Below are 27,685 nucleotides of genomic sequence, written 5' to 3'. Positions count from 1 at the left end.
GCAACATGACTTAGAGTTTATTGTGTTTGTTATGAGCGACTGACACTGTGAATGCTGGCCTTCTCACTTGTCTCTAAACGTGGCCTCCAGTTTATTATTTTTGGATAAACTTTTCCAATGATCACAATCTGCTATAAAAACTTTGCTAATGATTTATGTATTAAAAAAAAAAAAAACATAGACTTAAGTGGTGACTTCTGTAGAGAAATAATTTCAAAGTTTTTCTAGCAGATTGTGATCATTTGAAAAGCATATGCAAAAATACTAAATCGAGGCCTGTGTTTGAGTGCTTTAACCCCTTCGCGACCACGGACATACCAGGTACGTCCGACAAAAAACGGTCGTTAACGACCTCGGACGTACCTGGTACATCCATGGCTATTTTGAGCGCTGGAAGCGATCGTGATCGCTTCCAGACGCTCTTAGGGTATTACACGATGCCTCGATATCAAGGCATCATGGACTACCCCCCTACACTGCCGAGGACCCAAGTGATCGCCCCCTCTCCGGAGCGATCACTTCCAGGTTTGCCGCACGTGGCATCCGGCAGTGTAGGGAAGAGAATCTGAAGCCATCAGCAGGCTTCAGATTCTCTTACCCTTACGGAGTGCCTCGAGGGGTCGAGGCACTCAGTAAGGATTGTAAAATTTAAGAAAAATAAATAAAAAAAAAACATACCCTCCCTCCCCCCTTCCACATGTACTTACAGATCGCCGCGTTCTCCCGTTGGCGATCAGTCTTATTCTTTGGGGGGACTCTCTGGACTGAGCCCAGAGAGTCCCCCCTCTCCAATTTAGGATCCCTAAAAGAGCGATCACATGGCCCCCATAGGTGTCCATTGTGCTGCCAGCAGGGGGACTGCTGGTGGAAAAGTAAAAAAAGATAAGATAAAGTTAATAAAAGTATCTATATATAATACCTGTATATATATCTTGTATATAACATCATAACGTTATGTACAAGATATATATATATATATATATATATATATATATATAAAACGTTATATTAATATAACAGTACACAGTACAATTACACACGTGTGTGTGTGTGTGTGTGTGTGTGTGTGTATATATATATAATATAATATATATAATTTTATATATTATGTATATATATTATGACAAATATATAATTAAAAATAAACTAAAAATTATTTTGAAAAAATTATGTATTTAAATGTCATTTTATTCTCACTGTATTTTTATATAAATATATATATATATTTTTTAATCAAAATACACTTAGAATTAAAGTGTATTATATATATATATATATATATATATATATATATATATTTATATAAAAATACAGTGAGAATAAAATGACATTTAAATACATCCTTTTTTCAAAATAATTTGTAGTATATTTTTAATTATATATTTGTCATAATATATATACATAATATATAAAATTATATATATATTATATATATATATATATACACACACACACGTGTGTAATTTTACTGTGTATTGTTATATTAATATAACGTTATATATATATATATCTTGTACATAACGTTATGATGTTATATACAAGATATATATACAGGTATTATATATATATATATATATATATATATATATATATATATATAATTTTTTTTTTATCAAAATACACTTAGAATTAAAGTGTATTATATATATATATATATATATATATATATATATATATATATATATATATATATGTGTGTGTGTGTGTATGTATAATTTCCCCTTAACGACGTCCAACAAAAAACGGTCGTTAAGGACATCCGTGATAGGAGCCCTGGACTGATTATCTGCGTCGATCACTGTTGGGGAGGACTGCCAGAGACCCCAGCCATCCCCCTACAGCAGCTCCGGCCACCTCGGCCCTCCATGGCCATGTGATCACCATGATCACATCACCGCAATAGGACTCTAGGAGCTGCCAGCAGGGGGACTGTCTGAGCTGTCAGACAGTCCCCCAGGCTGCTAAAAAAAAATAATAAAATAAATATATTATACATATACAAGTGGTCCTCATTTAGCTACCTACCTGTTTTACAACGGCTTGCACTTACGACCAGGCGTTAGTGCAAGCTGTCATGGGGATTCCCTGCTCTGGTGCGTATGTACATGTTTGGGAAAACTTCCCCGAACATAGACGAACGCACCAGAGCAGGGAATCCCTCAAATCTATGTTGGGGAAATGTCCCTGAACATAGACATACGCACGAGAACAGGGAATCCCTCAACTCTATGTTCAGGTAGATTTCCCCAAAAATAGATTAGAGGGATTCCCTGCTCTGGTGCGTACGTCTATGTGCGGGGAAGTTTACCCGAACATAGACAAATGTACCAGAGCAAGGAATCCCTTAACTCCTCACTTACCGACCGATTTGTTCTACGACCAGGTCATAGGAAGGGAACCCGATCGATAAGTGAGGAGTGTCTATATTATATGTGTGTAATATATTGTAAAATAATAAAATCATGTTATAATATATTATACATATATAATGCATCTATATGATTTCATTATAAGTGTACTTTGATATATATCTCAAAATACCCCATTTGGAATACCCTGGGTTGTCTACATTTGAAAATGGTATGCCATGATGGGGTTCAACAAACCAATCTGGCAAACTAAATCGGGCAAGCCCTATATTGACCCTGTAACTTTCCAAAACACCAACTCTATAGGTTGAGGTTTACCCCTCCAATTTACCTTTAACATGAATAGACCTCTGACTCTACGCCATTCCAAGTCTCCTGCACACACACGGCGGGCCACCCCCACGGTCACCCATCACAGACACCGGGAATAACCCAGAAAAGCTGGCTCCACTTTACCAACTACCCCCCTCCCACCTCCAATCAGCCCATATCTTTTTGTTTATTGACGAGGAGTTGTTTATATGTTACATTAAGTATCACGTCGGTACCCTCCGTTCTTTTTGGTTGCCTACGCTAGACTAGGCCATGTATTGGTCCCACCACTACCTGTATTGCCTCCCAGACCTCCACATGGCCACTCACTGTTGTTTCTTTTCATTGGCCTTATTCCTTAGGGAGCATGACTCTCACTAGCTACCACTAATCGCGCTATACTAACGCACATCAAACCTTCTTCTGCATGCTTATTTTATCCGCAAATATACCTCTGCCACCGATAACCCTACTGTTTGTACGGGAACTGCTCTCTTCATAAATTAACAATCTGATGTTTTATTTAATACTCGACTCTTACCATTTAAAAACGTACAGTTATTATATATGCCATGCTGATGTTGTATCATGTTGCCGTTGGGCTTGTTATAGCTGTCATGGCTATCCAAGCAAGATGTAATGCTCGCACAACAAAAAGAAAGAATTTTAAAAAAGAAAAAATTAATACCATTGAGTTTTGTTATTATTGGTTTTGCTGTTGCTTTATTTTTCATACCAAGCATCGTTGGACACAAGAGATTTCAAGCACAAGCTCACCCAGCTACAGAACTTTTCAAAAGGAAGGCATATCATGAGCTTAGCAAAAGTAACTTGTGATGCATGTTTCGATTGACGTAAAAAGGCTGTCGTCTGCCTTCGGGTTATAGACGTGCTTGCAAAGCTTAACTCATATTCAAAGAACAACTTTCAACAAAAACGTCCAACAAAAAACGGTCGTTAAGGACATCCGTGATAGGAGCCCTGGACTGATTATCTGCGTCGATCACTGTTGGGGAGGACTGCCAGAGACCCCAGCCATCCCCCTACAGCAGCTCCGGCCACCTCGGCCCTCCATGGCCATGTGATCACCATGATCACATCACCGCAATAGGACTCTAGGAGCTGCCAGCAGGGGGACTGTCTGAGCTGTCAGACAGTCCCCCAGGCTGCTAAAAAAAAATAATAAAATAAATATATTATACATATACAAGTGGTCCTCATTTAGCTACCTACCTGTTTTACAACGGCTTGCACTTACGACCAGGCGTTAGTGCAAGCTGTCATGGGGATTCCCTGCTCTGGTGCGTATGTACATGTTTGGGAAAACTTCCCCGAACATAGACGAACGCACCAGAGCAGGGAATCCCTCAAATCTATGTTGGGGAAATGTCCCTGAACATAGACATACGCACGAGAACAGGGAATCCCTCAACTCTATGTTCAGGTAGATTTCCCCAAAAATAGATTAGAGGGATTCCCTGCTCTGGTGCGTACGTCTATGTGCGGGGAAGTTTACCCGAACATAGACAAATGTACCAGAGCAAGGAATCCCTTAACTCCTCACTTACCGACCGATTTGTTCTACGACCAGGTCATAGGAAGGGAACCCGATCGATAAGTGAGGAGTGTCTATATTATATGTGTGTAATATATTGTAAAATAATTAAATCATGTTATAATATATTATACATATATAATGCATCTATATGATTTCATTATAAGTGTACTTTGATATATATCTCAAAATACCCCATTTGGAATACCCTGGGTTGTCTACATTTGAAAATGGTATGCCATGATGGGGTTCAACAAACCAATCTGGCAAACTAAATCGGGCAAGCCCTATATTGACCCTGTAACTTTCCAAAACACCAACTCTATAGGTTGAGGTTTACCCCTCCAATTTACCTTTAACATGAATAGACCTCTGACTCTACGCCATTCCAAGTCTCCTGCACACACACGGCGGGCCACCCCCACGGTCACCCATCACAGACACCGGGAATAACCCAGAAAAGCTGGCTCCACTTTACCAACTACCCCCCTCCCACCTCCAATCAGCCCATATCTTTTTGTTTATTGACGAGGAGTTGTTTATATGTTACATTAAGTATCACGTCGGTACCCTCCGTTCTTTTTGGTTGCCTACGCTAGACTAGGCCATGTATTGGTCCCACCACTACCTGTATTGCCTCCCAGACCTCCACATGGCCACTCACTGTTGTTTCTTTTCATTGGCCTTATTCCTTAGGGAGCATGACTCTCACTAGCTACCACTAATCGCGCTATACTAACGCACATCAAACCTTCTTCTGCATGCTTATTTTATCCGCAAATATACCTCTGCCACCGATAACCCTACTGTTTGTACGGGAACTGCTCTCTTCATAAATTAACAATCTGATGTTTTATTTAATACTCGACTCTTACCATTTAAAAACGTACAGTTATTATATATGCCATGCTGATGTTGTATCATGTTGCCGTTGGGCTTGTTATAGCTGTCATGGCTATCCAAGCAAGATGTAATGCTCGCACAACAAAAAGAAAGAATTTTAAAAAAGAAAAAATTAATACCATTGAGTTTTGTTATTATTGGTTTTGCTGTTGCTTTATTTTTCATACCAAGCATCGTTGGACACAAGAGATTTCAAGCACAAGCTCACCCAGCTACAGAACTTTTCAAAAGGAAGGCATATCATGAGCTTAGCAAAAGTAACTTGTGATGCATGTTTCGATTGACGTAAAAAGGCTGTCGTCTGCCTTCGGGTTATAGACGTGCTTGCAAAGCTTAACTCATATTCAAAGAACAACTTTTTCAGCTAGGTCCTCGACTCGTAATAGTGGCTATTCGTTATGCAGAGACCAAATATTTCTGAATTTTATTTCCAGTCTTGGCTTAGTTGTGTTGTGTTGTGGTTTTCTTTATCTTTTTTTTCCAGGATTGTTCAATCTTCCACTACGTTTAGAATTGGTGACCTAATGTATGACTACTCATTAATTGTAGATTTTTCACTGCTATTATATATTTATATACTCTGAGGAATCATTAACCCAAAGGAATGTTTTACTATGATCAGTTAAAGACTAAACACAGTAAATATAATTATAGCATACACAATTTATATTTGCTGTAATACACAATTGTTCTAATAATTAGTCTAATTTATTTATACAATATATTACCAGGAAAGCTACATTGAGATTTCTCTTGTTTTTCAAGTATGTCCTGGGTCCACAAAACATTGCATTGATACAATAGGGTACAATAAAATACAAAAACAATATTAATACACAATATATACAAAATTAGAACAGGTAGGAAATATATAATCAACCATAACACGTGCATTCTGTTTTGAGGTATGTAGAGAGGAATCTCTTAAAGGACTTTAGGCTTGGGGAAGATTTGAAAGTGTGCGGGAGGTCGTTCCATAATTGCGGTGCTCTGTAGGAAAAAGAGGATCGAGCTGCTTTCTTTTTGTTTTGAGGTAGTTCTAATGTTGGTTATAGCTCTGTCTTTGTTCACACACTATACTCAAATAGATTACTAACCCCTGGGTCAGGACCTAAAATTGAGAGTCCATGCTATTTCAGGTTGTCCCCTGATGGATTGAGTAGAATCATCATATCTATGAGATGATAAGTAACTGCCTACAATAAATTGTTTATTGGAGCATCTGCCTTTACCAGTGCAATATGGACCCCAGCTGCTATTTGGAAAAGTCTGATGAAGGTGTTTTGCAGAATAATGTTTTTATTTATGATATTAAGAATGGAATATTGGGTACCTGAGATCATTTTCAAAGTATCGAATGGCTTGTCAAGCTAATGCCATGCACTAAAAAAAAAAAAAAGAATAAGGTATGGTCATAGATATTTTGCTTGACTGATGTAGAAACGATTATTGTCCTCTCTTAGCTAAATGTTGATGACCTCATTGCTTTATATTCATAAATATTTATTTATATTTAATAATGGTTGTAAATAATCACTTTAATATTGGGCTATCAAGAGCTGTTGACCTAAAGCATGAATGGTCTCTGAGGTGGCCATGGATATCTCCTACTGATGCCCATGTCAATATAAGCATATATCATTGTGGACATGCCATATGTCCAATCGTCTATATTTTTTTTTTTCTGGATTTGATAAATTTAGTATTTTTAGAAGTTGTTACCAATATTTATCTAATGACCATAAATTATAAAATAAAATAAAAAAAATGACTGATGACAAGCAATACAAGTACTAAATAATGGGTGCAGGAAGCAGTTTATCAACAAGTGCTCTCCCTATCACATTACAGTTCAGCTACGCACACATGAGGCTGTTCAAATTGCACGTATATCAGGCAGTTCCTCGACTTCCTGAGAAATGCGGTTGTATTGACTTTCCATGTTGAGTATAAAGTCTTTGCCTTCTAGTTATCATGGTATTTTTTATCTTTTTTAACTGATTGTTGACGTAGTTCATTTCCCTCTGTTGGGAAAGGGAATACATTTCTGACATTTAACTCCTGGTTCTCTTTGTAGGTGAAAGCCGCTAGTGCCATCACAAGGTGTAAATGCTGCGTACATTGCTAGCCCATTTGTTGTACACGCCAACACAAGGTCCAAGCCTAGGGCTTGTGCTAATCCTCCCCTATTTTTTTTTATGAAAACAACCATCAAGAGATGATATATAAATGGAAGAATCATGTCTTTATTTTGAACATATATTATTGCTATATAGCAATCAAAGGTGAGCCCTTCGAAACAAATGAAGCTACTTACAGCATAACCTATTCCAAAACGTAGGCATAAAATTAGAAATAACATTTGTTTGCTTTTCGTATACTTCCATTGACTACTTTTATTTTTATTTTATTTTTTTAAGTGGGCTCTACTCTCTGAGGGTCTGAGCTTGAAAAGATGAAAAAAAAGATGAAATGTATAATAAATAATAATCAGTTATTTTAAAGAGTTTTAGGTTAACATCCGTATTGTTTTTTATTGCGCAATCTCAGTTTAAGCACAATCCTGTTTCCTTCGAACAGGGATAGGCAACCTTCGGCACTCCAGATGTTGTGGACTACATCCCCCATAAAACTTCCACCCATAATGCTGGCAAAGCATCATGGTAGGTGTAGTCCAAAACATCTGGGGTGCCGAAGGTTTGACTATGCCTGCCTTAGAACATGCTCCCTAATGAGAGCATTACAGAACATTCCATGTTTAGGCTTCAAAGATCTTGGTCTTCAACTTCCTTTGTTCCTGTCAGGGTGGCGGTCCAGTGCCCTGGACCCAGACACAATCCGGGCGGCGATGCAAGGACTGGGACCCAGAATGCCTGATGTTCAGAGTAGGAGTCACAGTGTGTAGGTGGTTTAGCAGGGTCTGGTGCAGGGTAACCGCACGCCCCCTGGTGTTATGCACCAGCATTTGTGCAGCCACATACCAAGACCCTGAATCAGCTTCAGCGGGTACCTGGAACTAGGAGCTTAGAAATTAAGCAGGAGCTGAATAGGGAGGCTCTGCAGCAAGATTGTATCCAGTGCTAGAAACAAGGCAAGACTAGAGATAGGCACCAAACATGAAAACAAGACAGAACTAATAGAACCCAGAACCAGAGAAGGATAGTAAGCTAAACCCAGAACATATACACAAGACATGAGGAAAACATGAACATAACATTGGCATGACTGGACAGGACTGTACATGGACTGGGTATACAAACTAAAACAAGACAAGATAACATAGGCAAAACAAGAGGAGAAATAACTAAGCACTCTATATGAAAAACATGGGGATTTAGTCACATTATATGATCATACATTGCACAAGCCTGCCAACAACGCCAATGTACCCCATATCTGGCAGGTCCTACACTGCCTAATGTATGCTAAAACAACCAAAGAACACATATATAGCACTTACCTGCAAGAAAGGGCAGAAGCCTTGAGGAGCTGCCTGCAGGACTCTGAAACAGAAAGGAATGATGGAAAACAAACGGGTGTGGCAACATAAAACAAACATTTAAAGGAAACCTGGAGACTGGGAATCCCAGGGACGGACTATAGGAATGAACCCAGAAATCCCAGCATAAAGAAAACCAGACATAGACTAGAAAACCAAAAAACCAAGAGAAACAAAACAAGAATAGTAAAAAGAGTACTGGATACCAGAAGCCAAAGCCAGACATCTCCACAGAACAGAGCAGGACGTGACAGTTCCGTACCCTAAAACCTTAACGAGTCAATCAATGTGCAGCAGAAAATAGATAAGATAAAAAAAAACAGCCATCAAACTACAAGTGTGTTTTCAAACTATTTTTGTTACCAAACAGAAATTACCGTAGTTCTCTTAATGACTACAAAATATTTACACATTGAAAGGGGGGGAATAATTTGGGGCCAAACATAAAGTACTTTAAATTACCACTTTTTTATTGGAAATATATTTACTTATGCTTCCTCTCACTGACATTTAAAGATGCACATGGTTCTACGTCAGTATTTCTTAATACGGTAACTATGGCTTTGATTACAATCCAGTGCTGATATTCACTTGATAATAGTTTCTAAACGTCATCCATAAGTGCATGTTGGTGTTCCACACAATCACAATCCATAAATGTCTCCGTCGTTAACTGTTGGTATTGTCGACAAAGGGCTCAATTTAATTATAAGCCATTATCGGAAGCCGATGATTATCTGATTGAATACTGAAACAGGTACATTTACTTTTTAATAAAAATATCACCTGAGATGATCTAATTCTATGTATGGACTGATAAATGGCATTATTGGATTCAACATCTAAAAGCTGTTTGATAAGCATTAATTTAAAGGACGTGGATGAATAACAACATGGACAATAGGAGGTCCCCTCGTTTTTTTTATAGTTTTTTTTTTAAATATCTTATAGAGCTCTACCTGCTGGCAACAGGTGGGGGTAGAGGGCGGACAGGTCCTATTATTTAATTTTCAGCAGGTCCCCACCAGTAGTTTATTAGAAACTTACCGTCCAGTTGCTAGTTTTTAATTACGGTAAGGAGCCATTGGCTGCTCAACTGTTTAGTATACATGCCCCCACCGACCTGTTTAGTATACATGTCCCTATCCACAGCATGGTGGGTGGGGGCATACGGGACAAGTATTAAAACATCCCTTATACTAATATAAGGCTGATAAATATGCTTTTGATTCACTTTTATACGTGGTATTGTTTCAGTCAGGCGACCAATGTGTTGAGTTCAGCAGCTTTAATATCATCTGGCATTAAATCCCGTCGAAATTTGCTAAAAATATCATCCAAAAACACTTTTGACTCATTGACTCTTATTGGCTGATAGAATTAAACGAGCTGCAGTTTGTTATCATTATGAGTGTAAAACCAGGCGGAATGTTTGATGTCACTGTTCACTCGATCTCAAGATTGATTTACTGAGATCATGAAGGTTAACAACCAACAAAATTGCCATTTTGTGCGCTTTGTAAAAACATCAAAGATTGAAGTTTATCGACGGCCATCCTCTTAAAGCTGCTGTTAAGTTTGATTATTTTGGGGGTATTTGTTAATTTATGAAAAGTTACGACTTATTGTAGTGGCTCTGCTACAAAGAGATTCTCCCTTTAGGCTGACAACTGTAAACACTGCCTCTTTATTCTGCGGTCCTGCAAAACCGGTCATATTCGTGCTGAACACTCCCTGTAGAGAAGCATTGAGTTAATGCATCTCTGTGAGCTGATGCTAATTGACGCGCAGCTGCATTTGTCACGTGCTGTACCAACCCCCCTTCCCCAATGCTTTCTATGAGGAAGCATTGGATTGGCTGAGATCACGGTCTGCAGCTACAACGAGGAGTCTGTCACAGCTCTGGGTTTTATGAGATTTTTTTCAAAAACCTTTTTCTGTTTCTCCAGAAATCTGACATCAAAAGTAGATGAAGGATAGGTATTGGATCAGCGCTGAGTGATCTAATAGGACTGGGAACAAATGAAAAGCTGCAACCTATGGGTATGAGGTTCCCTCTAATAACCTCAAAGAGAAATGGCAAAAACACAAAAATAGGTCGCGCTAACTACAAATAAATGAGTAATAACAATGTAAAATAAATAAATAAAAAGATAAAATAGAACAAAATCTAAAGGACAAAAAGGAGAGGAATAAAAATATTAATATTAATATAAATCCACTTGCACACACTCTGACGGTGAGGAATGGAACAGTTATAACGAATAGTTCCAATACTTTATAGTCTGCTGGTATATTCCATTATATTTGGAATATACCAGCAGACTATAAAGTATTGGAACTATTCGTTATAACTGTTCCATTCCTCACCGTCAGAGTGTGTGCAAGTGGATTTATATTAATATTAATATTTTTATTCCTCTCCTTTTTGTCCTTTAGATTTTGTTCTATTTTATCTTTTTATTTATTTATTTTACATTGTTATTACTCATTTATTTGTAGTTAGCGCGACCTATTTTTGTGTTTTTATCAAAAGTAGATGTATTACTTTGTGTTCTTTCAAAGAGATTCTGCACCGAGGACAGTATTTATTTTTTTAAATCTCTATTTAGTAGATATTCTATCAATGAAAACATTGATGCATTTATTTATGCATGTTGACATTGGAGGTAAAAACAAAATGCTTGCGAAAGCTACAGTTCTTCAAAGTTCATCCTTTGCAAGCCCTCCCCTTTTTTACCAGCACAAACGTTCAGTATGTGCCGAAGAAATGACCAGTCAGAGTCTTCTCAATGAGAAGCCCCTGATTCTCATTTGTGACTACTCGCACTTACCTGTGTGAGCTCTGCGAGGTGGGAGGTGCCTCAAACAATGAGGTAGAATGAGCCCTGTGGACGTGTGTGCTCACACGCTCTCTGACTAAGGGGAGGCAATGGCGGCAGGCGCACAAAATACAGAAGGAGGAAGTAAACCTCTCCAGCCAGCGAGGTGTTTTATAATTTATAAAAATACCTATTTCCTATAGTATAAAGTGCCGTTAAAATGGAATAATCCTTACCCATAAAGCAATTCAGCAACATGAAGTGATTTATCCCTGTGGAGTGGTCCTTTAAGATTCAAATATGTTCTTATACTCTTGACTGATCAATGTACAGCATTTTTACAAACTGCAAATGCCAAAAGTGTTCTTGAACATTATTGGAAAAGTGTGCTTGTGATTTCTTGTTAACAACAATGTTAACAGCTTATGAATAGCTTTTACCATGTGCATACATATCAAACGATAGATTGTAATCGAGATCTTTATTTTGAAGCACTTTGCCGTGAATCTACAGTGATGCTCAATACTGCAGCTCATGTAGGTTTGTGGATTCCATTCCGCTTGTTGCCACCGTTACTAAATGTAGTTCAATTTAAAGGTAAACTTTAACTTCGCTGGAAATTACACGACCGAAAAAAAAATTTGAATAACGCCTATAACGTGTGTTAACCTTTTTTCATGTGGTGCTCCATTTTAAAGCTAAATATTCAGAAAAATCATCCCAACCCAGTTCAGTCAAGGCATAGCCAAGGCATACATTGCTAATGAGGAGGAAAACCGTAAACACTGTTTCATTTCTTTACCTCTATCTCTATAACATATAACACTGATTGACAGGGAGCCAAGATGGTGCTGCCTAATTGCATGATAGATATTTCTAAAGTACATATTTGTTAAATATAGGGGGAAAGTAAGCATATTGAAATTTTTGAGAAGTGACGGTTCTACTTTAAAGTGACACTTACAATTCTAATTTATTTCTGTTGTTTATTGTCCCACATTGAGCTGTGTGACAACATATGATTTAAATCAACAGTGTGTGGGTGATTTATGCTGACACAAATGGCACGTGTTCTCCATACCAGTAGATCTACTTGTCAATTTCGTGCAATAAATGATTCCATTTCATTTCAAATTGTAGTAACGAAGTCTAGTACATTGTACAATCGTGCAGTAATAATAATAACAACTATTTCATGTTCTTAGCAAAGGCACACGGCTGGCAGGCAATTTAAAAAATGTCTGAAGTCGGGGGCGGGGGCGGACCGCCATGCTGGCTGGTTGCATGTCTGACGAGCTCCTGCCTGTTCTTACTTATTTTGCTCCAATTAAGGGAAAACTTGACCATTTTCTCGACAAAAAGCTACCTGCTGTAACATAACGACCTACTGCGTAACCAGCAGAACCTACATCTGTGAAGCCCTGCTGGGAGAATGCGCACCCGGAGCTTGCGGCCTACTAAAGCGAGGGGTGGGGTGGGCGGCTGCCGTGTCACCTACTTACCGATTGCCTGGTACAGCTCCTGGATTGATTATCTCGCCGACCCTGTTTCTCCCCCTGTTTCTTGAGTTTGGTCATATCACAATGGTCTAAAAGGTTTTCTTGAAGCAGAATATAAAAACAATGAAAACAGAACAGAACATTTCCCTTCCCTTTTAAAAAAAAAAAAAATATATATATATATATATATATATATATATATCTCCAGAGGTTTCAGGGTGGTTACCAGCCAATGTTAATAGGTGAGTTTATCACTAGCGTTAGTCAAGTAACTGATGGGTTCATCCGCTCCGTCCTTGGCACGAATGGTACAACGGTGGCTGGGTCCCATGGTAGGGTGGTGTGGTAGTAGCCATCTCACAAGTCGTACATATGAGGATTATTTACTAAAAGGTGAATTGAGATAAGCAGGCTACATATGTGAAATATTCTGCTGTTCATTATCCAAATAATTTTGTTTGCTTTTTTGCAACTCAGTAGCCAATGCTGGACAACTCACAGTTCAGTAAATAAATCACTAAATTCTGTGTATCTTCTTTCGCCTGTTAACTGTATTTAATCCATTTTTCATAGTAAAAGTAGGCAGCATGACACAAGCAGTGCAAATTGTATTAAGATTTATTCCAGCTTGTATGTACTGCAGTTACCCCTGTTTGGAGATTGGAATCTAAGTATAATTATTGTTGCACATGATAGTGGTTATTGTGCGAAGAGGCCCCATCTCATCGTTTAGTGTCATAATGCTTTTGGATAGTTTGATAAAAGTAGGACTCTTTGGTGAGAGCCCATCCAACCCTGAACAGCATTGATGGGTCAAGCATGTTAGCCCAGAGCCCACTGCCTCTCAAAGATTGGCCAGGCTTTAAGCGCTAGGAAAGTCATGTGGCTTTAATTTTTGTTTTTTATTTTATTTTTTTTCTTCAGAACGGTTTGACACAATTTAGGTTTGGACCGTAACACTTCAGTGAACTGTAGTAGTTAGAATACCTAGAAGACCTCTTTAAGGGTCTTTACAGTTGATACAGAACAGTACTAGCAATCTTAGACTATGGATAGTATGCTACTAATAATCAATTTCTAAATGGATGGTTGTTGGACATTTTTAGAGTGTTCGAGGACTACACTGATTCCTATCTTTTTTGTTTTTTGTTTATCATTCTCTAGTTGGCTAACAGGCCGCCGTCCAGAGTTTACGGATCCAAAAGTTGTGGCTCAAGGCGAGGGGCGAGAAGGTAATACTGAAATGCTTTATGTGCTGTGTAATTCATATATTCTTTTTTTTGTTTTGTTTAAAAAAAATTTTTTACAAATGCTTCCGGGAAGTTTTCTAGAAGCAAATATGAATGAATAATATTATGTTTGAAATGAAATGATCAGAGTCTGCAGAAAAAAATACACTCTCACTTTGGGGGGCTTTTAATACATTCTTTATAAAACATGAGTTCCGGAACTACTACCAGACTATCCGCTCACTAAAATCCACATTACAGTAAATAAAGAGATGAGTCTTTTTTCAGCCTATATCTTCTTGATGAAAATAAATAAATAAAAGGACCAAAGGTTAGATAGGCTGTAAAAAACGAAATCCGAATAGTTCTTACCATCCATGTCCTTAACTATAGGTTTTCCAGTCAATGCGAATATAGCAAAACAAACGGCAAATCCTGGTCTCAAAGATAAAGGCTCTATCATGCTTAGAAACACAAGTTGCATATTACATATTGCAAATTACATACAAAACAACAAAGTGCAAATAAAAAATGCCAACACATTTTGTGCTATAAGGCACTTCCTTAGAAATCCTCTTTGCAGTATGCCATTTTGTATGTAATTTTGATTTAATAAAACAACTTATCTTTTATATACATGACTAAGCCCACATCATAAATTCATAGTTGGGACCCGGACCTGCTGTTTATTTCCCAAAATAAAAGTATATAGTAGCCACTCTGTATTAGGGATACTACAATGCCAGGAAAGCTGTCATTTCTGGCACTAAAGCTCACTCTGCCTCCCCTGTCCCTCTCGCCCGTGTGAAAAAAGGGTTAAAAACATTTTATTTACTTACCTGGTCTCAGCACCGATGTCCCTCTGCGCTGGGTTGTGGCTCTGTCTCCTTTGACATCTCGTCACCCTGTGTCTTATGTCAATGCATCTCTATGAGGAGATGCTGATTGGCGAGGGCTGTGTTTGGCTTATGCTGGCTCGGACCTTGATCTGACTCCTTGACAAGCTCAGTTAATCCAATGCTTTCCTATGGGAAAGCATTGTGGTTGGCTGAAGTCACCACTTCGATTTGATGTCAGCCAGGGAGGCAGGTCAGGGGCAGAAGCAGCAGACTGGAATAAAGGTAAGATTGGGGTGGGGGGGCAAGATGGTGATTTTTAAAACTATAGGGTTTGGAATACATGTTTGTGTTCCGGACTCTACATTAAGATTAATAGGAGTTACAGACAATCAGATGCCGAATGAAATTACACCTTTAACCAATCTTTGTGAATTAGTCTGTCAATTTGAGGTGGACCCCAGTGGCAGGAGAAGGGCACAGGGTCAAAGAGGAGGACACAGGATCTGGGACCAATGAGGTAGAATGAGCCATGTGACTTGGGGGAGGCAATGCCAGGTGCACCAGACATGGAAGGAGTGGAGCTAATGGTATTAGGAAGAAAACCTCCCCAGCTATCTGATGGACAGCCAGGGAGGTGTTTCAACAAACATAAGGACAAATTAACCACACGATTTTCTCCTTTTCGATAATGTATTTAAATATTTGTTTGCTGCTTATCTAATACAAGAGTTGGAAAAGTCACCTTGGCAAGATTTGAAATGTTGGGTCAGTAAAGGGCGGAATTAAAAGTTTCCATAATTTTGTTAATCTATTAGACCAAAACTGAGCTTTATATAAAAGCTTATTGATGCGATTGTTAAAGGAAACAAATTACAGAAGTGTTTAATTAACAAACAAGTGCCTCTTGTATTAGCTGTGGGCTGGTGAGTAATTCCAAGCCCAGCTTTCGCATTTCAACTGCAGATGGTGAATTCAGAAAGGAAGGAACTCATTTCATCCAATTATGTCCTATAAGGAGCTGGAATTGAGATATATTGAGATATTACCTCTCACATTCATCTTAATATAAAACACATCGGTGTGTTCCATGAAAAAACAAATTGAACATAAAATGATTGTGTGGATTTTAGCTATATATATATGTAATGTAGCATGTTACAATGATTGGATTGTAGTGTTGGCTTGTATTTCTAGTTAAATGTTCTGGTTTAATCAGAAATAAGTCTATAGTACGAAAAGGGTAGTTTTAAAAATGTTTTTTTTATAAATGAAATGATAATCTGCCAGGTCATTCATTTTTAAAATTATGTTCTGTATGTCTGTCCATCTATTTGTATCATCTATCAATCTGTTACAAAACATTTTATATTTATATAATTGATGGATACAAACCAAACACACAAAACCCGTGTTTAATAAATAATTCTAAAAACATTCGACATTGTCCGATATTTAAACAGTAATTACAACTCATTTTGATATAGTTTGAGTATTTGAAAGTACCATCAGGGACACTTTAAAGTGGCTTTGTCACCCCAAATAAATGGTTCTAATCTACTAATATGTAAGTCTGAATATATTTTTAATGAAGTAATTCATTAATGTGTAGCAAGGTTTTGTTTAAGTTGTCAGTGATACTTACCCACAATCCACCAGTAAAATCAATCCCACAGAAAGCCAGAATGCAGACATCATGGGCAGAGAAGGACAAAATGGCTGCACCCATGTACTAAGATCATGCTCAAAGAGGAAAAGATATTAAATATACATATAGCAAGTGGCAAGTTGGAAGTTTAATCAATCAAAATAAAGTGACCGTAAGTAAAGGAAAAGCAAAAGAAAAACGAGAAACAACAGAGCCGCTTTAAAGATCACTGCAGGTGCTTTTTGATCAGAGTTACAATGACGAAGATATTTCCAATATTTTGGGCCATTTATTTCCCAGATATAGGTTTTCTTGTGACGCAAATCAGTGGTATTTCATTTCATCAAACCTCATATAGATAATAAATAGGCTGAGTTGTCCTGCTGAGAATTGCACCTGTTGCTCTGAGAAATGAACAAATACTAAAGATACTGCAGGCAGGGCAATAACCCCCGAATTTCTAGATTATTCTCCCCTGTGTTCCTTCTTTATTAGATCTGTGTAATTTGGCTAAAGGCCAAACAAACTAGGAAGGGTATAACATTGTCAAATGTTTTTTTCTAGTAAATACCAGCTGTTATGTTGGTTATCTGGTAGTTGGTAAATTTTATATTATGAAAATAGTATTACAACATATTTTCACTATGTTTCCTTTACCTGGGCTTGAAGGCAAAATGTTAGAACTTCATGGTCTGACCACTGTATTTAGATAGTAATAACAATTGCAGGATGGAGAGATAATTAAAGGAACACTGTAGGGTCAGGAACACAAACATGTATTCCTGACCCTACAGTCTTAAAACCACCATCTGGCCCCCCTGCTCCCGTCTTGTCTCCCTAAATATAGTAAAATCTTACTTTAATATTCAAGTCTGAAGCTGCTGGCTCTGCCCCTGTCTGCCTCTGTCTTTTGAAATCATCAGAATATTGGCTGAGACTGTCAAGTAGGCAGATCAGGGGCAGAGCCAGCACAAGTCAAACACAGCCCTGGCCAATCAGCATCTCCTCATAGAGATGAATTAAATCAATACATCTCTATGAAGAAAGTTCAGTGTCTGCATGCAGAGGGAGGAGACACTGAATGGCAGTGCTGCACACTACTGCCCAATGAAGCACCTCTAGGAGTGGCCAGTGGAGTTATCACTAGGCTGTAATGCAGGCATAGGCAACCTTCGGCACTCCAGATGTTTTCAACTACACCTCCCATGATCCTTTGCCAGCATTATGAGTGTAAGAGCATTATGGGGGTGTAGTCCACAACATCTGTAGTGCCGAAGGTTGCCTATCCCTGGTGTAGAGTAAACATTGCATTTTCTCTGAAAAGACAGTGTTCAAAGCAAAAATCCTGAAATGAATGATTCTACTCACCAGAACAAATACAAATAGCTGTAGTTGTTCTGGTGACGATATGGTCCCTTTAATTATTTGTTTTTTGGACAAATTTGTGTTTAGTTTACTTTTGTTTCCAACGAGCAGTGCAAAACATCTATGAATCACACTATTCCTTTTTTTTGTGTGTGTTTCTCTGAGTGCATTGATTGCAAAGTTCTGAAAATTACATTAAAGTATTTGTAACTCTGCACTCGTTTATCTTACAGTTACAAGAGTGAGGTCACAAGGATTTGTCACCCTTACCTTCAGTGTGGTAACCAAGGATCTAAAGAAGCTCGGATACAACAACACAGCAACCAATTTTCAAAGCACACCAATTGTTCCTAATCCCTAAAAACAGGACAAGCCATCATCAAAGCCAGAGCTTCTCACAAGTCCTCTTTTAGGCTCCTGATCACTGTGGACTGTGTTTATGCTGATGTGTGAAAGCAATTGATTTTCAGACACTGTGCAGGGACAATCAGAAGAAGGCATCTGGCCACCTTGAATACATGAAAAAAATACCCGGGCTTTTATCATCACAAATGTATAACTTTTTCTGTTTGATTTTCTAGGTTTCCATTTGTTTTAAGTTACATTTTTGATGTTTAAGTTGGATACAGCGATACCAGAAAACAATGTTGTGAGACAGTCTGGGAGTTCACAGAACAGACAGTTGTAGTTGGACGTATCTATTACAGGCATGTAGTTGTTTTGCATCAAATGAAATTCTGTCAACATGCTCAGTTGATAGATCAATACATCACTCAATAACATTGTAAATTCTTAATAGATATTGTAGAGTCAGTAAGAAATGTGCTGTGTGGCTACCAAATATTTTTTCCATCTTCTCTAACCTGGAACTTAAAGCCACACATTTTGTTTTATTCTCAATTATTACAATGGCCATGAGCTGGTTTTTCTTAATGATTTAGAAAACTATGGACCAACCAACTCCTGCCACCATCGATAGGTGTGTGGAACTCTCCCGAAAGTCAAGGCTGATATTTCCTGGTCTCCTTCGTGAATACTCAATGATAAAGAGAGATTACTTTTCTTTTAGTCATGTGATGCACATTTTATATTTTAATATCTCCGTTTAGATGGATATGTTATGTTACACGTACAATCAAAGCATTAGGAGATCTAAGCTCAAAGGGCTAAGGCATATTACCACTTCTCAACATTGCTTGAGTCTGCCCAACTCAACTCACAAATCGTAAGGACCTCACGTAAATTTTCTTTATTTCACAAAGCACTGTGTATAATAAGCAGCAATCCCCATGTAACATGTTGTGTGCCTTACCTAGCAAGTGGTAAATTATTAAAAACTAAACCACGGCACCATGCCACTCTAGGAACCATAACCACTACCGTGCTATGGAGTAGTAATGGTAACTAGAGAGTAAAACACAAACCTCGTTAATTGATGGAGGCTGCCTATTTTATTTTGTTGTTTATGAAGTAAAGATTTTAAAAAATCCTGGGGGGACTATTCGGTTCTTTGTACCTTTCGCATTTTTCATCTTGTAATAACATTTGCAATCTCCATGCCCTTTCTCTTGGTCCAAAGAGCTATTTGGCTGCTAGTTACAAACCTATTAGCTCTTTTCTTGGTTTTACTGGGTAACTGGGCCGGTCATCCTAATAATGTCCATTTTAAGGAAGTATTAAAATGTAATCAATACATCATGCAAGTGTTCTCACGAGCAAGTGTATTATATATTAATGTTAGTTTGCTTCCTGATCTGGTTAGCGAGATGAACCACAGAATAATGTGCCCATGGCCATCTGTATTGTCTTTTGGGATTGAGCTGCAAGCTCTGTCTGATGTATCTTGGTGCTCTCATATCTCATTGACCAGCAAGGCTGCTTTATATCCCTATTCAACTAGACCCTCCAATAGCTAGAAACATTTTATCTATACATGCACAACCATTTGCCTATCATTATATATCCGTATGTGCGCCAACAAACCCTTAATAAGAATTTAAGGTCCTGTAATCCTTATGACAAGAACATATATGTTGAAAATCTGCAGCTGTATAGCTACGATTGCCTACTTCTGTCCAATTTGTTCATTTTCTTCCCATCACAGCGGGATTTACTTCTTACTTGTGATATCTACATGTCAATTTATGCTAAAGTCCCTGTAAATCCTGGGATATTTTTTAGTCATTGACGGCTGGTTTGAAGAATATTTTATTTAATATGAATTTAGTTCAAAAAGCCAAAAGCCTTCATTTTCAAAGCACCCTTGACAAAATTCAGGTCTTTCCTTTTTCTGAATATGCAATAAGTATTGAGTCGGTCAGGCAAATAGCTTCTATTTATACCAAAGCAAGAGAAACATATTTCTTAAGGTCAACCACTTTATATGCCTGACTATTGTATGTGCTTTTATTCCCTTGAAGGTCAAAGAAATATCTTTCGATAATATATCCATTTCTAAAGAAGCATCATTGTACATAAGCACATATTAACTCTTTTAGTGACTCTAGGGTCTGTTGCTCAGTACATCCATCAGTACCTAAAAGTCCCGGGACACTGTCGCTAATTGACCCTTTTCTGCAGAAGACATATGTCAAGCATCATGTTCGGCCTCAACACTGGGTGATGTACAAATATATAGGATTTCTGGATTTTCCCGCTAATGCTGAAAAAGTATCTTGCAATCTTTTTTCTTTAATAGTTTCAATAGGCTCCCCATTAGAAGAAAACTATTTTGCACTAATCAATGGAAAATAATGGGTTTTTGTTTGTTTTATTTTTGTGCATTTTGTAAATTTTTGAAATGTGTCACTAAACTATTTTAATTGTTGATTTTGTATATATATATATATATATATATATATATATATATATATATATATATATATATATATATATATATATATTTTGTGGAAGGAAAAGGTTTTTTCCAATGCTTCAAAATGTCATGTACTTTTAGTATACATTTTGTTTTGTTGCATGTTTTTATGGTATGCAGAATTTGCATTGTCCAGTCTGAAGCATGTAGTCTAATTTGCTGAAAAAGTATCTTGCAATCTTTTTTCTTTAATAGTTTCAATAGGCTCCCCATTAGAAGAAAACTATTTTGCACTAATCAATGGAAAATAATGGGTTTTTGTTTGTTTTATTTTTGTGCATTTTGTAAATTTTTGAAATGTGTCACTAAACTATTTTAATTGTTGATTTTGTATATATATATATATATATATATATATATATATATATATATTTTTTTTGTGGAAGGAAAAGGTTTTTTCCAATGCTTCAAAATGTCATGTACTTTTAGTATACATTTTGTTTTGTTGCATGTTTTTATGGTATGCAGAATTTGCATTGTCCAGTCTGAAGCATGTAGTCTAATTTGTTTAAGAAACTGTGATTATTACATTGCAGGACTGACTGCCTCTAGTGGCTGTCAATCAGACAGACAATAAGGCACTTCCTGGTGGTTAAGCGACTTTTTGTCGCCTAACTGATGCTGGACGTCCTGATGGACTTATAGTATAAGGAGTACAACTTTGTATTCCTTACACATTAGAATCCCTTTAAATGATACAGGACAGTTTGATTAACGTTAGAATTACTGCATAAAGAGAACTTTTAAGTGAACTTGTCACGGCAGGTTCACTTTAAATGCAATGTTCTTATGTGTTTAGACCTCTCCTATTTCATAATATTTAACATTCACCTAATCTATTTTTTCCATTGGTTGGCTGTGAGGGGGGTTATCTGTTTATAACAGGAATAATACATAATTAATTAGATGTGTCACAGATGGTGCATTGGCTTTTTTTTTTTCTTCAATTTTTTAAATAAATGCTTTAGTATTTTAAACTTTTTAATATATAATGTTTTATTGGTTAATGCAAATGTTTGGGGAGATTCAACAATGAGTTACTGTTATTATTTCACTTTATTCCCTATATCTATATTTCTATTTTTTATTTTATTTTTTATTCATATAATCCCAAGTGATTCATCATTTTAATTGTGTCTGTTTTCTAAGCAATGGTACACCAAGTGTTTGTAACTGATCATTTCATTGTGATCTTAAAATTTTAACTGTTTGTTTTTTTTGTGTGTGTAACAAATATATTTTGTATGTGTACATTATTTTTTTTTAATAAACCGTTTGGTTTTTTTAAACCTTGAATCTTTTTTCCAGCTTGGGTCTTTGGGTGAAAATATGTAAGTTGTTTAGCCTGTCATCCCAACACATACTGAGTATCGCGGGGCATGTTTCATGGTCCAATAAATATATTTGCTGATTCATTATTGAGGATTTCGGAAAATTACTCAGCTCTTTTGGGCTAGTGGCATCATAAAAATTATAAACTTTTTCTATAGACGTGATAGACGGGTCTGTTTCTTCACAGGCACTCTCCTACTACTTGAACACCGTTTTGGCGACCAGAAGATTGTAATATTTGTGTGGTTAATATGTATTCAAACCTAAGGAACTAACAACATATTAAGATCCAATGTTTTTTTTTGGGAGGATTTTTTTTTTTTTTATACAAGGTAGCGTGTTCGAGTAGAAGCCACAAACCAGAAGGTTATAGAGTTATATGTTTGTCGATTTTGTGTATCCAGTAGGCAAAGGACTTTCACAAAACCTCAAAGTTCCCATAATCACTCATCCAAGATTTTCCATGTCAGGAATTAACCGTTTTTCTTGGTCTCCAAGCTCTCTCCATATCATTAGAGGACCCTCTCTCCATATCATTAGAGGACCCTACCATGTTTTTTTTTTTTTGCATCCTAAACAGGGATACTGAAGAGAATGTACTTACCACTGTGTTACCAGATGGTTTGACGTGTTTAGTGGTTCTGTCCATCATATTAGACTGTTTGTCATTCAAACAAATATTCCAGAAACTCAATGATTGTCAATGATTGTCTACAAACATGCTCTAACTTTAGATGTATTTAGTACATTCCTAGTAAAAATCCTCAAAGACTTGAGATAAGCAGTAACAAAAGATGAGGATCAAGGCGAGAATGAAAGTAATAATTAATGGTATCGTACTTCTAAGCGTTATCATATTTTGTTAAGTACGACGATTGCCTTTTTCTTTTGAAGATCCTTCAAGGGCTCGATAAATAAGAATTCCAATGTCAGTTGGCAGTAAATGTAATAGAAATGTATTCTTCATTACTTAAAAGATGCAGCATCCTTCTGTATAATTAGAAAGGATAGCAATGAACTATCAGTGAAGCCAAAGAAGATTAAGCCATGGTTTAATAAATACATTCTGTACACTAAATCTGTCACCTTGGCGTCTGCATGCTGTTCCATATTATATTTTTTAATAATGGTTTAATGCAAGGAGACCCCCCTCTGTTCCTTTTTCCCTTAACCCTCCTACCTAACCTCTTGCTTTTCAAACCCCCCATGGTGATAAAACAATGTAATTCTCTGGAAAAAATGTTATTTTTCATTCTTTCTGGTGTGGACAGCAGAGACTTAACAAATTCATTCTCTGAATATAATTGGAGAACTCTGCTCAACTGTGCCCACTAGAAAATCATTGTTGGGGGGAGGGGGATACTGGTGCAATTGCAAATTGTAGGCATAAATTGCAGGGCGGAAATAATTATTTAGTCATGTAGTTTCCCAGCTGTGCTGTTTAGTCTATGGGGTGGACCTCATGTTCCAGCTATGCTGGTTTTGTCCATGGGGTGGACCTCATGTTCCAGCGATGCTGTTTCTGTCTATGGGGTGAACCTCATGTTCCAGCTATGCTGTTTAGTCTATGGGGTGAACCTTGTGTTCCAGCAATGCTGGTTTTGTCCATGGGGTGGACCTCATGTTCCAGCGATGCTGTTTCTGTCTATGGGGTGAACCTCATGTTCCAGCTATGCTGTTTTTGTCTATGGGGTGAACCTCATGTTCCAGCTATGCTGTTTTTGTCTATGGGGTGAACCTCGTGTTCCAGCTATACTATTTTTGTCTATGCGGTGAACCTCATGTTCCTGCTATACTGTTTTTGTCTATGGGGTGGACCTCATGTTCCAGCTATGCTGTTTTTTTGTCTATGGGGTGGACCTCATGTTCCAGCTATGCTGTTTCTGTCTATGGGATGGACCTCATTTTCCAGCTATGCTGTTTTTGTCTATGGGATGGACCTCATTTTCCAGCTATGCTGTTTTTGTCGATGGAGTGGACCTCATTTTCCAGCTATGCTGTTTGGTAAGGGAGCCATGCCCATACTAGTTTAGAAACTGATTTACAGACCCTCAGTGGGTTTTTTCTGTCAGGTGTGGTCTAGTTCAGGGTTTCTCTGAAATTGCAATTGCATTGTGTGGGAAAGCCATTTATAAGGCTTGCTCGCTCTGCAAGTTCAGTCTGCAAAGCACTTTGTGGTTTAAATGTTTTTTTTTAGCCTTGTGAAGTTTTATCACAGGTTTTCTTTTTTTTCTTTTTTGATTGTCTTTTTTTCTTTTAATATTTGTCACAGGACTTTTTTAAGAATATAAGCTTTAAGAATAAGTAGACATCTAAAGGTAAGTATAATATTGTTCTTAGCAGAAACTTAATTTATATATAAACATATATATATATATATATATATATATATATATATATATAACATGATTATATATTTATTTTACTAATCTAAAGTATTGGTCCTTTCAGAGTAAAACATTTAATTTTACCACATGACAGGAGGCTTCGTATTTTGCATAATCTCTCTTTACTAGCTCCACAGCAGAAAGAAACACATAGAAAGAACCAATCACAAGAGAGAATAAGGTATAGTGACCTCATCACTTCCTCTTTCTTTGCTGCTCCATCAAGCAGACAGGTCAGAGTATTACTCTTCTCCATTATTTGTATTGCTATTGCCTCTTTGGGGCTGTTTTGGGGATTGTATTTCAATAGACTTTGCAATTTGTTTTGCTGTGCTTCCATTCAATGGGCATCTAGGTTTTTTTAAATATTATTTTAACTTTTTACCTTATTCTGGGTGCTTGGCCCTCTCCCCTCCTGAATTTCTCTTCTCTGTAGGAGCTTTAGGGCCTTGCTGGGGCTTGATCCCTAACCCTCCGCGTGTTCTGCCGGCTACCGGGCAGTTGTTTCCTTCCCTCTGTTTTTCAGTAAATCTCGAGTTTGGCACCGGTCGGACACGCGGCTCTTTGCGATCGAGCCTCGGCGGCCATCTTTAATCTTTCAATATTGAGGGCGGCCATTTTGCTTCACCCGCGCACTGCGAACGAGCCGCAGTGGCCATCTTTAATCTCGCAAGAGTGAGGGCGCCCATCTTACTACATACAGACCACCCCTCACACACACACACATACACACCAGCCTCACATCAGTGCTGGATTCAGGTACGTGTCTGAAGGGGTTTTAACCCCTTCAGCAACATGGGATGGGGGGCAGAAGCGAGGGGGGCACTGCAGGATTCTATAGTGTCAGGAAAACGGATTTGTTTTGCTGGCACTGGAGAGTCCTTTCAAACATCCTGCAAAGTTACAGTTCCCCTTTAATACCGCAGTGCTAATCCATGCGGTTTCTGTTTGTTAATAGTTTAGCAAAGGCACTTTTTCTGAGAATCACAAAACCGATCCTTTGAGAACATTTAGCTTTTAATGTAACAACAGTCTTTCACATGAATAAACCTGCTAATATAATGCTATTCGTGTACTAATTTTAACAAATGTGTATTATAAAACCAAACATCTCTGCAATTATCGTCATTTAGTTTCCAAATCATTAGGATTAGGGACACGCGGTGTGCTCAGGAACAATGCATCAAACCAGGCTTTGAATTTTAAGTTTCAGGCTAGAATTTGAATTGACTGGTCAGCTTTTATTTTAAAAATGAATACTGAAGAACACAGAGCGGAGAGGATCAATTATTGCAACAACAACATAAAAATAGCACTACAAGCACTACAACTACTGCAGAGCACTGTAATATTTTAGGTTTGACACTTACTTGAGTCTTGCCGGCGCCTTCATTGCTTCCAGTCTTCTCAAACTGAAGAAGCTCGAAGTCAGTTTTGTGGAAGATAAGAACTCAATAATTGGTTGAATACATCAACCAATGTGATTGGCAGATTTGCTTCCTGGTTTGGTGAGTAATCACAGCAGAAGCTGCGCAGAATGGAAATTTGCATCAAATGCATATATATATATATATATATATATATATATATATATATATATATATATAGAAAGAGAGCGAGAGAGAGCTATATGTAGCTTCTTCACAGATAAATGTAAAAAGCAAAAATTGTACTTGTAAAATAACAAATTTGTGTATGAAAAGCAGCTGAAACATATAAATTGTCCTAAAAAAATAAAATATATAAAAAAAAAATGCTAGCGCCATGTAAATATTAATTATACAATTTATAAACAAAATGCTATTCAAAACATTGAATAACACGTGATTGAATAACACGTGATTTGGATAAACCATATATTCAAAGGAGTCACCGTAGGGATTACCGGGAGCCTCCGCAAAGAAATGGCAAATATTTGTAAATCACCAAATCCTTAGGCTCAATGTCTTGTATTGTTGTGCTCCAAGCGAATGTATCCAACCTTGTATACAAATGAGTGCCCAGTTTGTATCCATTCAACTGTGCAACATATTGTTTTTTTTTGTTTGTTTGTTTTTACCGGTTTACATCTTTTTATTTTTAAATTCTTTATTTTTGTGGTGCAAAGATTAACACATTTTCTTGTAATGCCCCAACAGCAGTAACAAGATTTGTAAGATACACATATTAACAGATTCGAGGCATATGCGATCACTGCACACATTTTTTGTTAGGTAGTAAATTTACAGGCTAGTCGATTATGTCTGTGTTAGAGAGAAGACAAATTAGGTATTCAACATGAGCTGGAGATAGCGTTGGTAGCTTGCTTCTTCTGATTATGCACATTTTAACATATATAATAAAGCTTAACGTTACAGGTACATGAGTAATCTATTTAAGACTTATATCCTGGCTTAACTGTACATTGCTAAAAGGAAAGCTGTTTGTAAAATTACGCTGATATTACAGAGCACAGAGTATTCAGGCTAGTTTTGGTACCGGCTACTTTTTATAGCGACATTCGTGGCTTTTCTTTAGTGTGAGCTGGTCTAGTACACTTGTAACAGGCTAGTCAATTAGCTTGTAAGTGGGGTGTGTATGTAAGGTTAACGTGTTCTAAAGTGAACTATCTATGTAAGCCTGGTTGAGTATCGTTGCTTATTCGGTTAACCCCTAGGTTGCCCCTGTGTAGAGTACTGTGCACCTTGCCTCCTGTCAGCGGCTAAGAAGAAGTCTAAGGCTCTTTTGGCCCTCGATATGAAACGAAAAGGTAAAACGTCAAAAATAACATAAGGTTGTAACATAAATGTGCATCTTGGTGTGGAAGGACATAATAGAGCATCTCAATGCCTATTGCGGGATGGAGACCCATGTCTTTGAGGCATGTAGGTGATGTGCTGATGGTGGAATGAATTCACACTGTTATATCTAAACAGTCTGCCCTAAGTTAGGTCAGATGATATGTAACCGTTATAATGACCAGTATGCGGAAGGTAAGGGCAATGGGGTCGACCGTGATAACCTAATTATGGCTTATGGGTGGTCATAGTTGGGTACATGCGGTTATCAAGTAAA

General features: G+C 37.5%; 1 protein-coding gene across 2 annotated transcripts in view; it reads left to right on the top strand.

Moving 5' to 3' along the window:
* The window catches only part of B9D1 (B9 domain containing 1), a 109,374-nt gene extending 88,588 nt beyond the window's left edge, over positions 1–20,786 (top strand). For both annotated transcript variants that reach the window (XM_063430455.1, XM_063430454.1), the window contains 2 exons: positions 14,124–14,191; positions 18,271–20,786. In XM_063430455.1, coding sequence (XP_063286525.1) covers positions 14,124–14,191; positions 18,271–18,398 — 196 coding nt within the window. In that variant the 3' untranslated portion in view covers positions 18,399–20,786. The remainder of the gene's footprint in view (positions 1–14,123; positions 14,192–18,270) is intronic.
* The last annotated feature ends 6,899 nt before the right edge of the window (positions 20,787–27,685 follow it).

Source organism: Pelobates fuscus, chromosome 8 (genome assembly GCF_036172605.1).
Source record: "Pelobates fuscus isolate aPelFus1 chromosome 8, aPelFus1.pri, whole genome shotgun sequence".
Classification (NCBI taxonomy): domain Eukaryota; kingdom Metazoa; phylum Chordata; class Amphibia; order Anura; family Pelobatidae; genus Pelobates; species Pelobates fuscus.
The sequence above is the reverse complement of the archived record's forward strand: the minus strand, read 5'-3'. Positions and strand labels throughout refer to the sequence as shown.